General features: G+C 45.7%; 1 protein-coding gene across 2 annotated transcripts in view; it reads left to right on the top strand.

The window, feature by feature from the left end:
• GLIS1 (GLIS family zinc finger 1) overlaps positions 1-14,021 on the top strand; it is a 290,603-nt gene that overhangs the window by 230,351 nt on the left and 46,231 nt on the right. Inside the window, exons 5-6 of one of the 2 annotated variants that reach the window (XM_075067626.1) lie at positions 1,222-1,320; positions 13,208-13,340. In XM_075067626.1, coding sequence (XP_074923727.1) covers positions 1,222-1,320; positions 13,208-13,340 — 232 coding nt within the window. Of the gene's footprint in view, positions 1-1,221; positions 1,333-13,207; positions 13,341-14,021 lie in introns of both variants that reach the window. The other variant, XM_075067625.1, reaches the window with a different exon arrangement.

The raw sequence follows: 14,021 nt of genomic DNA, 5'->3' as shown, positions 1-14,021 counted from the left end.
CAATTGGGCTTGTGTGCACTTTGCACTGCAGGTGAAAGTGAGCATGTCAGAATGCTTTCCGTGAAAAGAGAAGAGGTTCAAATGTGTGACTCTGATGTCAGCCCTTAAAGGTGATCAAAGCACAAAGGTGAGAGGCCAAACCAAACCTCCTGGGAGAGCACTAAAAGAACTTACTGGCTCATGTACTGAGGCCCCTCTGGCATAGTACCTTAGCATGATGGGTGGGCAGGCAAGGAAGCTCCAAAAAGCCACAGGAAAAAAAGAGCAAAATTAGGCTCTGGTTAGAGGCTTTGTGAGGCTTGGCATGAGGTGATCATTTGTTACCACCTGAGTGTGACCAAGTACCTTGGGAATAACACATTCATTTAGGATTTCCCCAACAGTTTAAAGGTTGCCTTTTGTTGTCAGGATCCAGAAGTGGTGCCACAGCCAACTTAGGCATTTGGTCAGGCTTGCATTAGTTGGGAGCTTACCATGAGGCCCTTGCAGCTGTTCTGTTGTAATAGGAAGGAGCTTTGATACCCTCCAGATAGAGTGGAGTGTTCTTCCTACAGGTACGAGAAGCATCTCTCTACCACGTGAAAGGAATCCATTGGAACTGCTGAGCTAAACTAGGCTTAGTTTTTGCTTTGCAACGTATGTGACACTGTCTTTGTAAAATCAGTAGGAAGTCAGAATCAGAAACCATGTCTTTTCTTATCATCTTTTTTTTTTTTTTTTTGGAATGATTCTTAAAGATCTTTGCAATACTGTGTCACATACTGAGTGGATTGTATACAAAGTAAATACCTCTCCAAAGAGGCAAAAAGGTACTATTTTTGTACTTGCAAAAAGTGGAAATACTATAATGTTCTCAAAACCCAATTATTTATTTCTCATTATGATTTTATTCAGTCCAGTAATCAATCCCCAAAAGTGTAAGAGTACGGATGTGTTAAGTGCTCTCAGGATTTGGACTGACTTCAGAATATGAGCTGTCATTGCTGTTCTGTGTGCACCACAGCTGGCCCACAGCCAGACTTGTTATACACGGAAGTATTTGCAAAACTAGAGGTTGCAAGCTGAGCAAACAGCTTGGGGTTTTACAATATGTTTTCACATAAATTATAGTCTCCAGCTATTTTGTATTCTAATTGTTGAACTCAGGCTTCACATTATAAAGGTAGGTGCCTATAAAAGCTGAAATCCTTCCCTTTCTTTTTCTTTTCCATGCATTTACAGAAACCATATGCCTGTCAAATTCCCGGGTGCTCCAAACGCTACACAGATCCAAGTTCCCTGCGCAAACATGTGAAAGCTCATTCTGCCAAAGAACAACAGGTGCGTAAGAAGGTAAGGCCATCGATCAAAACTGTGGCATGCTCAAATGAACACTTAGTGCAATTTCATCAATATGTTTGTTTTTAATTGGTCTGTGATTTATGTTTTTTCAAATCAGGATTCCACTGTGTTGTTGCTAGGCGAAAATTGAAGTTTAGTTCAGTTTCCTGATGGTTTTTCACTGTTGCCAGTCAGACTGCAATTTTCTTGTTGCAGTGATTATCAATGCTATTTTTCCCCTCCCCTGCAGAGTGGTTTACTCTGCATTATTAAACCAGGCCCTTCTTTCAAATTCCCTCCTGTTCATCCTTCTGACATATGACTCCAAATTCTGCTCTCATTCACACCCAGATCAAATGGGTCACTTAGTTTAGCAGCTCATTTAAAATATGAGTGAATCCCACACCTGAATAATTTATAAATGTCAGGAAAAATGTGATATTTTAGTAGATTAGAAAAAACACCCTCTCTAGACCATTGGGCCTGTGTTTTAAACACATTTATAGATCATTTCAAACCCACACTGCTCATTATGTATTTACTAGTATTCCATCCAGCCAAATATTTTGTTTAAAAACCCATGGGTTTCTGTGGGTTCAATCCTGAATTCATTGTTATTTTTGTTGTTATTGGGATAGGACCTGAAGGTTCTTCTTCGAGTGCTTGCTCATATCCATTCCAGTTAGGTGTGCGCGCGCCGCGTGCACGTTCATTGGAGAAACTTTTACCCTAGCAACACTCGGTGGGCTGGCAGGTTGCCCCCTGGAGTGGCGCCGGTATGGCGCCTAATATATACCCCGCCCCTGCCGGCCCGCCCGCTCCTCAGTTCCTTTCTTTACCCCCGTGTCCGCGTTGTTGGAACCAGGGCGCGGCTAGCTGATCTCACCTACCTAGCGATTTGCTCATTCCTTTAGCTTTTTCGCTGTACCATAGTTTTTCTTAGTTCATTGTTAGTTATGTTAGTATTAGTTGTATTAGTTTGAGTCTTGAGGGTTCGCTCTTCTCCTCCCCCAAAGGCACCGGCCATGCCCGGTTCACCGGCTTCAAGCCTGTGCGACTGCCGTCGTCCGTGCCCACAGGAACGCCGCACGACTCTATTAACAGTGCACTGCGAGGCGCATCTGTCGAAAAGTGCCGATTCTGTAAGGCGTCAATCGCCCGGACATGCAACAAAGCGGACGTCGTTCTCTTCCTAAACACAGCTGCCTGAATGGCAGGGCCGCTCAGATAACCCCACCCTCTCGGCGTCCCAATCTCCGGCACCGAACCATCTCTCTTATCATGCAAGGAACAAGTGCTTCGTACCTCGCTCGCCTGTACGCACCTGAGCTAGTCAGCACTCTCTCGCCTCCGCAGCTCCACCTTTCCCACATCCGTGCCGGCAGCACCAAAACAAAAAGGGTTTCCCCCCTTATTCCACGAAACAGCTTCCACAGAGCTAGCACGCTAAAATGGCGTCTGCAACAGGAGCGAAGCCCAGGGAAAAACGCGCAAAGCTGTCATCTATGGTGCATCGTCTCGCGTCTTCAGCAGGAAGAAGTCTAACTGACCTCAACTCTCTTCCCAGAACCCCGCCGACAAATGCAATCAACCTGAATCCAGGGTACCCCGGTCGGAGCAGCAGGGTACATCACCGCTATGAGTTAGTACTCGCGCGCAGCATCCCAACTCAGAGAACCTCGCCCAAATCGACGTAGCCCTCGCCAGCAGCCCCACCGAGCCTACTGCCACACGCCAATACTGCTGCTCCCCTAGGTACTACCGTTCATTTCCTGAAATCCCTACTACTAAGACACTATCATTAGAGTTCTAAAAACATTTACAAACATATCCCTAGTTACGTGGCCACCCGTTCATCAGATCCATCCAGGCCAGAGCCGACACCATCTGGCAATCTCCGGCATCCATTCCACCGACAGCCAGGGGAGTGGAAAGAAAGTACATGGTGCCTTCCAAGGGTTACGAATACCTGTATGTGCACCCAGCCCCCTGCTCGTTGGTGGTGCAGTTGGTCAACGAGCGAGAGCACCACGGCCAACAAGCCCCCACGCCAAATCTAGGGAGGCCAAACGCATGGACTTGTTGGGCCGAAAGATTTACTCTGCTGGAGGGCTTCAGCTCCGTGTGGCGAACCAGCAGGCCCTCTTAAGCTGATACTCCTTCAACACTTGGGAGGCGGTCAGCAAATTCACGGAGCTGATCCCACAAGACTCCCATCAGGAGTTCACAGCCCTCCTCGAGGAGGGGAAAAGGGTTGCGAGAACCTCACTGCAAGCCTCGCTGGACTTGGCGGATTCGGCGGCTAAAACGGTCGCCTCTGGCATAGCCATGCAGCGCATATCCTGGTTGCAGGTGTCCGGCCTACCGCCCGAGTTGCAGCACACCATACAGGACTTGCCATTTGATGGACAGGGTCTTTTCTCGCAAAAGACAGATCCCAGACTACAAAGTCTGAAGGATAACCGGGTTATCATGCAGTCCCTTGGCATGCATACCTCTCAAACTCAAAGACGGTCGTTCCGCTCTCAACCTCAGCGCCCCTACCCCCCACCTCGCCCGCGACAGGACTTTGGCCGCACACATGGCCGTATCAACCGCAGACGGCAATCGGGCCCTCCGCTGGGCAACAATGCCGGTCCCGCCAAGTCCTCGGGACCCAAGTCCAATTTTTGAAGGTGCGCCTGAGAACAGCGTACCAATTCCCTCTCCGGATCCGCTCCAGTTTTCCAACCGCCTTTCCTCGTTCCGGCGTGGTCCCATCTAACTACGGATCGTTGGATCCTACATATGGTGGAACTTGGATACCGTCTCCAATTCTCTTCTCCGCCTCCCTCCCGCCCTCCCTCCTCCCCGTCCCTCTTCAGGGACCCCTCTCACGAGCGACTCCTCCTGCAGGAGGTCCACAAACTTCTATCAATCGGAGCCATAGAGGTGGTACCGGAGGAGCTAAAGGGCAAGGGGTTCTATTCCCGTTATTTCCTGATCCCCAAGGCGAAAGCGGGCCTTCGCCCCATCCTAGACCTACGCGAGCTGAACAAGTTCATCAAAAAGTTCAAGTTCCGCATGGTGTGCCTGGGGACCATCATTCCCTCCCTGGATCCCGGCGATTGGTACGCCGCTCTCGACATGAGGGACGCATACTTTCATATTGCAATTTACCCTCCCCACAGGAGGTACCTGCGTTTCATGGTGAATCGAGTTCATTACCAGTTCACTGTCCTCCCCTTTGGACTTTCGTCGGCCCCTCGGGTCTTCACGAAATGTATGGCGGTTGTCACGTGTTCCCTTACCTCGACGACTGGCTTATCAGGGGAACCTCAAAGGCTCAAGTCACCAGCCACATCCACACCATAAGAAAGCTGTTCGCAAGTCTGAGCCTGATTGTCAATCTGGACGAGTCCACACTGGTGCCCACGCAACGGATAGAATTCATCGGGGCAGTGCTGGACTCCATCCTTGCGACAGCCAGCTTGCCCCCGCACCGGTTTCAAGCCATAGTCTCCCTGGTCCAGAGCCTGCAGAGGTTTCCCACTACATCCGCCCATACTTGCCTGGCCCTTCTAGGACACATGGCCGCATGTGTCCTCGTTACAAAGTACGCCAGACTACGAATGCGTCCGCTACAAGGCTGGCTGGCTTCGGTCTACCGACCGAACAGGGACGCCTTAGACATGATTATAACGCTCCCACCCTCACTGTGAAACACCGCTGGCTGCGGGCTGCCCTCCCACTCCTCACCCTGTGTCCAACAAAGACAATCGCGCTGGGCGGCCACACCGGCCCCGGCGCCACCAAGCCTCTGTCACCCAAGAGCTGAACTCTCATATCAATGTCCGAGAGCTCAGCAGTACTGGCAACGCCCAGCCACCACAGGCGTTTGTTGCAAGTTACAGACAACACGACGGCCATGGACATCAACAAGCAAGGGAGGCACAACGTCATCCCTGGTCAGTGAAGCGTCCACTTGTGGGAACTGGAGCCCACTCCATAGACCTAGGGCCTCCTCTCCCGGCGGAACACGCTCGCAATCAACCTGAGCAGGTCCTCCAACAACACGAATGCCACCGACTGGACGCCCCCCTCATCTCCGAGGTGGTTTCCCAGACGACGCGTTTGCTCCAAAATAACAGGAAATCCCGTTTCGTCCACAAAACGTCTCTCCGGCCTGTCGGACGCCTTCACGACCCGTGCAGTCTTTGTTACGCCTTCCACATTCACTCCACCGAGCTAAAGGCCAAGCGCAGACAAAAGCCCTCATCCATCGCCCGCTCCAGACGCATGAACCCCCCCCCCCCCCCCCCCCCCCCCCCCCGCCCCCCCCCCCCAACGCTCACCTGTCCCGTCAACCCATCCCCGGCCGCTTGCCGACTGATCACCAGGACTTCGGCAGCTCACCACCCGACTGCACCTCCACCGGAAGCAGCTCAGCTGGAACCTGGAGCGACGTCCGCGCAGTCAACAGTTTCGTACAGGTAAGCCCTCCAGCTCGACAAAACTCCCGAAATGAAGCGCTCTGCACGGGCCCAGCATCACTTCCCAGCGCTGACAATCTCCACCATCGGATATTGGCCCAAGACAGGTGGCCCTACACTGCAAAGTCCACTCGCCCCATCTACCTCCACCGGAACGAATACTCTCCACCCGGATCTTCCAGCTCCTAAGGGGTAACGTATACCCCAGCAACCCCTACCCCACGGACCTAACCTGGTCAAACTCAGGCCGCCCTTCGAGACTTTGCCAATTCACGCGTACCTCCCGAAAGGCTTCCATCCCAATACTCGGCTAGGCGTTCCAACCAGGCGCACTGACTGGGTTCCTAAACCGGTTCCATAGACAAGGGCAAGCGCACTCACCGGCATCCCCAAATCCGCCTTCCGTGAACAGACAGTCCGCAGTCTTCAAAACCGCAACGTGCCAGAACGAGAACAAACTCCATCTAGACTCCAGGCCCTCGCGTCTACACAACACCAAGCCTCTCACACCGATCTTAGAGCGTGCGGAACGTAGAGACAGCAACCTCCACGCATGCCTGGTCAGTCAGTATCTACTGCTATACTGCTCAACCACGGCCATCAAAGCCCACTACAAAACAGGCCTCCCTCTTCTTGCGCATTTCCCTGTCAGGAATCTGCCGGTCACACCTGGCGCGCCACACCTTTGCGACCATTTACCATGGTCACAATCTAAAAACAACGACGCCTCGCCAGGCGTCTTGCATCCGCATCTCTCTCCACCCACCTATAAGCTGGGAATAACCTAACGAATGGATATAAACACTCGAAGAAGAAAGACGGCTAACATACCTTTGAAACGTTGTCTCGAGATGTTTGCGCATATCCATCCAGCCCCCCTTCCCAACTGTCAGAAAGCCGCAAAAGAACTAAGGAACGCGCGCAAAAGGGTAAGATAGGCCCAACCGGCCAACCCACGGGGGACTGCGGCCCACCGGGTGCGAGGTAAATCCCACGAACGTGCACCGCGCACCACACCAAACTGGAGATAGAGCAACACATCCAAGAACAACAGTTACAAGGTATAACCCGTCTTCCAGCAAAGATCAGGCCCATTCATAGACGCATTGTTCTATAAGAAACAATGGTGCTCCCCAAAGAGCTTACAGTTAAGAATAAAAATAACATGATACAATAGACAGGGGTGGGGAAAAATACAACACAAGGAGCATAAAACACCTCACAACCTAACCACACGCCTATCATGTCAGAATTGAGCATCATACAAAGTGAGGGTTAAGATCGGATGAGGAGATGAACAATACACAAACACAAGATAACAGTAGGAACAGTATAGTGAAGAAGATCAAAGGAAAAGACGAAGCTGTTACTAATGGATGGAGGCAGGACCATGGAAGAACTCAAAAGAAAGAGCCCACAATATCACATTGGTGGGTTTGAGATGTATTTAAGCAATAGAATTGAAGGACCATGAGACAAGAGGTTCAACAAAGAAAACCAACCATATCGACAAGACAAAGCCAATAAACCAATTGACAGAGAACAAGGGACAACTTGTACATGGGGGGAGGAAAAGGCACATGAATGCCATGGTGATTGTCAGGAAAGGCCCAGATCAGATACTCACAGGTATGCCACAGGATACGGCCTTCATCTGAGAACTCCCATGAAGTTACTGAATCACCATGGTTGCTACAAATGAACCCTGCTCTGTCCCTCTTCTGAGAGAGCTGACACCAAACCAAAGAAAAGGCACAGGACAGGAGAGAAAAAAAGCCACTATACACAAAAACTCCCTACAGATATAAGATCACATTCAAGGGCTGTTAAAGTGAAGAAGGAAGCATGAGTCAAGAAAGCTTCGGCATCATCCCACATGAACCCCTGGCATTCAGGCAAATAGCACCATCACACTTTTTATAGAAACACCGTCTTGCTCCCAACCACAGCTCCTGAATAGCTAACACGCTCGAGCATCTCATCAACAGATTTGTCCAGGCATGACTCTCATTGTATCTTCCCTCCGCCGGACGGCTCTCTACCCTGGAGGCTTTAGCCACTGTTCATAGTCCTTAAAAGCGTACAAGCTTTTCAGATCCGGACTAGAGACACCAGACTTTCTGACATGCCGATGAGGACCCTAACAGAAAGATGCAATTTATCGCTGATTAACCCTACATCCCAGATCAAAACAGGACGATATCCTCCAAAAACAAAAGTAAAAAATTTAAACCGCAGGATCCAACTCCTCTTTGATCCCCATGAAGATGATCACACATAACTCAAGATGGCATAGACCCCCCACCTGCAAACCGTGTAACATCCTCAACTCTAGCATAAAGCGAATCCTGACCCAATTATAACAAAGTGTTAATAGATGTGATCTAGTATACAATCTTGAGCCATTCAGAATTATAAAAAACTCCTAAGAAGCACAGATTAAATGTATTGATAATGCTATAAAGGAAGAAGCAGTTCACAACAAGAAACAATAATCAAATAAATTATTTCGTTAAACATATGCAGGGAAAGTCACCGAAAATTATATTCATGTTTCAAACTGACTCAATCTCTTCCATCTCCAATCGAACAGAAAATGAGCAAAAGGCGGTTTCCTACACAATTGAGTATCTCACCAAAGCAAACTGTCCATGTACTGGCTGAATGCAGTAGAAGTATACCAAAAAAGAAAAATAACAGCGCCTGCCCACAGAACACATCCAACCAATAAGCACAATCTTGATTAAAAAATGCCTACAGAGATTTACCATCAGAACCCCCTGAATATAGTCAACTTAAGATGAGGTTTGATCTTCAAATTTCTTTCGAAAACAAAATCTAGATCTAGTGTAATTTAGTATCAGTTATGCTCAGCCTAATGTATCAAATGCTAGATATATAAAAAACAAATACTGCGGATAACAGAACCCAAAAAGTTGCGGAACCTGCATTAGAAATAACAATCCCGGGACATGGTATGCAAAACGTAAACTTCAAAACATAACATAATCCACAAATAGAGCTGCATTGGTAAATTGAAGCACCTAATATAACAAACACTTGCAACAAAACAGTTGAAGGAGAATTAGAAGTTTCTTCTAATCCCCTCGCGTTTAATATACGATTTGTTCAGAGCACTACAGACAATTCACAAACAATACATAGAACCAGCGAATATCGTGAACCGTTACAATTACCCGATGGTGCCTTATCCCAGTTAATCAATATAAAAACTTTGTCTCCCAATCAAAGTCTTCAATTACATTAAAAAAACAATGCAAACCTGGCCAAACAAACCCAAAACACAACGAGAGCAGAAAACTATAAAGCCAAAAATTGAAAGAAACGTAGGGAACTTTGTCTGACCAAAAGCGTTGATGTAAGATAGCACTATAAGCTGGGCTAGAGACCAAGACTCTAAATTAGAAATCTAGTAATCCCAGTTACACAAGTTCCAAAAACATTTTGTTCCTCCTCAACATAGCTATAACAAACAGACATATCATTTAATAGCTACATTGGTTTACTTCTGAAAAAAATCTTTGGGATCCTTTCCTTGCAGCAACATCATTACTGATATGAAACAAAACTAAGTATGCTTACTATACAACACTCCACACACGCACAACCAATTTGGATGGAAGTGGAGATCTGTAGGCACCATGACCTAATAGCAGTAAAATCCAAATAATGAAACGGTATTTAAGTAAGGATAAAAATCTGGGCCACGGTGAAAACCAGCCATTAGTTAAGATTAAAAAACCAGAAAAGTTAAATAGATTAAAAGTGTATAGCATATTCACATTATACACATGTACCATTAAAATAAATTTCAGAGCTCGAGCACCATTGCTCCTTAATTATAAATTGTCTCAGCATTGAAAAAACACCTAATGGTGGTCTCAGCACAACACAAATCACACATATTAAAGCACACAAGAGCCTACAAAGAGAAATCACAGATAAACATACGTCCTGCCTCACAAACATACCCCACAATTAATAACCCTTGGGCAAGTGGAATAACGTGTTACTGAGTGCAGAGGTGCTCATTCAAAAATATCCCCTCACCTCTTCAGTACACAGAAGGGGAGGCTGTCGGTCCAAACAGGAATTACAAAGGAAAACTAGGAGCTTCTGGCTAAACACTTCTCTCTGTGATTCTGTTTCCCTAATCCTCGCGTATGGTAGTTGAGAAGCTGTGAGATGTGGTGCTGCTCTTCCGAGGGTAAGCAAAAGCGGTGGTACTCGGCCCACCGAGTGTTGCGAGGGTAAAAGTTTCTCCGACGAACGTGCACGCGGCGCACGCACACCTAACTGGAATGGATATGAGCAACACATCTCGAAGAACAACAGTTACAAAGGTGAGTAACCGTCTTTCCAGGCAAAGATCAGGGCCCTATTATAGTAAGGCATTGTTCTCTAGTTAATGAAACAATGGTGGCTGCCCCAAAGAGCTTACAGTTTAAGTATATGAGAGGAGATAACATGTGGATACAATAGACCAGGGGATGTGGGGGAGTATAAGATAACAAACAGGCAATTGTGATTAGCATAATAAGCAGCAGTCACACCACACCAGCTGCCTAGTCATTGTTCAGAATTTTGTAGGCATCATAGCAAAGTGAGGTTTAAGGATGATGGAGTGGATGGGAGATGACAATACAACAAGACACAAGAGTGGATACAGGTAGGGAACAGCTAGTAGTGAAGAGTCTTAAAGGAAAGGACCGGAAGCTTGTACTTAATGGAGTGGAGTGCAGGAGCCAGTGGAGAAACTCAAAGAGAGAGGCCACAATATCACAGTGGAGGTTATTTTAGCAGTAGAATTTTGAAGGGACCATGGAGGAGCAAGATGGGTGTCAAGACGGCCAGAGAGAAAGCAACTGCAGTAGTCTGGACAAGAGACGATAAGGGCCTAGATAAACATTCATGATTTGGACAGAGAAAGGGACAAACTTGGTTATGGCATGGAGGAGGAAGAGGCAAAAGCTTTGGAAATGGCCTAGGTGTATGTGTCTAGGAGAGGCCAGAGTCAGGGATGACTCACAGGTTATGGGCCACAGTGATAGGGTGTCCTTATCTGGTAGAACTCCCAGTGAAGTCCTGAATTCACCATGGGTTTTGCCTGACAAGTGATACCCAAATGCTCTGGTCTCCCTCTTCTTGTAGAGAGGCTGGGAACAGACCAATAACAACAAGAAGTAAAGGCAGCAGGGACAGGAGATGAAGTAACAGCAGCAGCCCATGATACCACCAATAGCTCCCTACATGAGATTTCAGATCTACAGTTCCAAGGGTTCTGGTGTAAGAGGTGGTGAAGAAGGAAGGCAGTGGAGTCAGGAAGAAGATGGCTTTCTGTGGCATCATCCCACATGACCCTCTTGGGCATTTGCAGTGCAAAATAGCCCCATCAGCACTTTATTATGTAGAAACACCCTCTTGCTCCATACCCATCTCTCCTGTGGAAGTAGCTGAAGCTGACTGCTGGAGCAGTTCTCATCACAGATTGTGTCCTAGTGGAATGACTCTCATGTGTAGTCTTTCCTCTTCGCCTGGAATTCTGTGGTTCTGCCTCTAGCTCCTTTGGAGTGCTTTATGCGCACTGTTTTGTATAGTGGCCTGTAAAAGCGTATCAAGTTCTAGGATCCTGACTAGAGATACAGAGCTCTTTACTGACTCATGCCGATGTGAGGACCCAACAGAGAGATGCAGTTATTTCTGCTGATTTACCCTAGCAGCCAGATCACATGGGACTTATTATCTCCAAACTCAAAAGTATGAAAAAGTTTAAGAGCCCAGGAGTTTCCAATCTCCTCTTTGGATTTTCCCCATGAAGGATGTGATTTCACTACTAGTTAGAACGTCATGATTGGGCCATAGGGCCCCACCCTGCAAACACTTGTATACATCCTTAACTCTAGGCATAAGCGCAATCCCTTTGACTCCAATTATATACATAAGTGTTTATAGGATTGTGATCTATGTTTATACAGATCTTGGAGCCATTCAGAATTTTTATTAAAAAGACTTCTAAAGATAGCAACAGATTTAAAATGTATTTTGATCAGATTTCTATGAAAGTGAAGTAAGGCAGGTGTCATCAATAAAGAACTAATAATCAAAATAAATATTTCCTTAAACATATTGCAGGGGGAAAATGTGCAACTGAAAATATAGTTCAGTGTTTCTAAAACTGACTCCAGTCTCTTCCCATCTCCAATCTGAAACAGGAAGAATGAGCAAAGGGCTGTTTTTCCTTGATTCATCATTTGGAGTTTATGATTCACCAAAGGCAGAACTGTCCATTGTTATCTATGTTTGCTGAATTCTAAGTAGAAGTGATTTAGCCAAAAAAGAAAAATTAACAGGCTGCTCTGCCCACACGTTTGACACATCCAACCAATAAGCACAATCTTTGATTTTTTGAAAAATGCTCTGAGCAGAGATTTACATCAGAGGAGCCCTGAATATTTAGTCCATACCTTAGAGGAGGTTTGTTGGATCTTTCTCAATTTTTTTCTTTTCAGGAAAACAAAATCTAGGATGCTAGTGGTTAATTTAGTAGTAGTTAAAGTTTTATTGGCTTCAGCTGCAGATTGTTATCCAAAATGCTAGATATTTATCTTAAAAAAACAAATGCCTGGATAACAGAACCCTAAATAGGTTTGCCTGGACCTTGCATTTAGAATAACTAATCCCAGGGGAGATTGGTATGCAAAACTGTAAACTTCAAAACAGTAACTATTAATGCCCACAGAATAGGATGGCTGATTGTGTAAATTGAGCACTATATTATGACAAACACTTGGCAACATAAGCATGTTTGAAGGAGAATTAGAAATGGTTTTCTTTCTTAATTCTCCCCTTCTGCTGTTTTTAATATGATCGATGTTGTGGTTTTCAGAGCATGCTACAGACACTTTTGCCAGAGCATTAATTTACATAGAGACCAGCTGATATATCAGTGATACCTTTTACATATTACCGATGGTGCCTTATTTCGCCAGTTTTAATCAGATAAGCAAAACACTTTTCTTTCCCTATCAAAAGTCTTTCCAAGTGTCACAGTTAAAAAAACAATGCAAACCTTTTGCCAAAGAACCCAAAACACTACAGAGAGCTAGAAATATGTAGTTAAATTATGCCATAAAATTGAAGAAACGTAGGGTACTTTGTTTCTGAACCAAAATGCTGTTGATGTAAGATTAGCACTTAAGCTGTGTGCTTAAGAGAACCCAATGACCTCTAATTAGAAATACTTAGTATATCCTCAGTTACACTAAGTTCCTAAGAATGACATTTTGTTCCTTCCTTCTATACATAGTCTATAACCAAACAGACATATGAATTTAATTAGCTACAGTTTGGTTTACTTTGAAATAAGATCTCTTTGTTTTATCCTTCTCTTGCAGCTACATTCATGTACTGATATTGAACAAGATGTACTAAGTGAATGCTTAGCTATACAGCAACTCCACACATCGTCACAACACATTTTGGATGGGAAGTGTGGTAGATCTGTAGGTCACCATGACCTAATAGCAGGTAAGAATCATTCCAGTTAATATGATATACGTGTCATTTTAAGTAAGGATAATTAAAGATCTTGGGCCACTGTGGAAAATCAGCCCATTAGGTTTAAGATTATAAAAACCAGAATGTAGGTTATAAATGAGATTAAAAATTGTATAGTGCATTATTTCACCATTATATCACAGGTTACCAATTATAAATTTTTCAGAGATGCTGAGCACCATTGCTCTCTTTAATTTTATATGAATTTGTGGGTCTTCAGCATCTTTGAAAATCATGCTCAATCTCTTTAAGTTTGTGTTGGTCTCAGCAGCACACAAATGCACAAGTTATGTTAAAGCACAGCAGGAGTCCTAACAAAGACAGAAATTCACAGATAAACTTACTGTTCTGCTCACAAACATACCCCACATTAAATATATCCCTTTTTTGGCAGTGGAGATATACGTGTTATCTGGAGTGCAGGAGTTGCTTCCATTACAAAAATATCCCTGCTACCTCTTCATGGGTGAGCTACAGAGGGGGGAGGGTGTGGCTTTGTGCGTGTCCAACAGGGGAAATTTTACCAATGGAAACTTAGGAGGCTTCTGGGTACACGTCTGGCTCTGTTGATCTGTTTCCTAATTTCCTCGTGCGGGTATTGTAGTTTTGAGAATGCTTGGTGGAGATTTTGTAGGTGTTGGTCTCTGTCTG

The sequence above is a fragment of the Chelonoidis abingdonii genome, chromosome 7, assembly GCF_003597395.2.
Source record: "Chelonoidis abingdonii isolate Lonesome George chromosome 7, CheloAbing_2.0, whole genome shotgun sequence".
In the NCBI taxonomy this organism is placed as follows: domain Eukaryota; kingdom Metazoa; phylum Chordata; order Testudines; family Testudinidae; genus Chelonoidis; species Chelonoidis abingdonii.
This window is presented reverse-complemented; position numbering and strand designations above follow the sequence as displayed.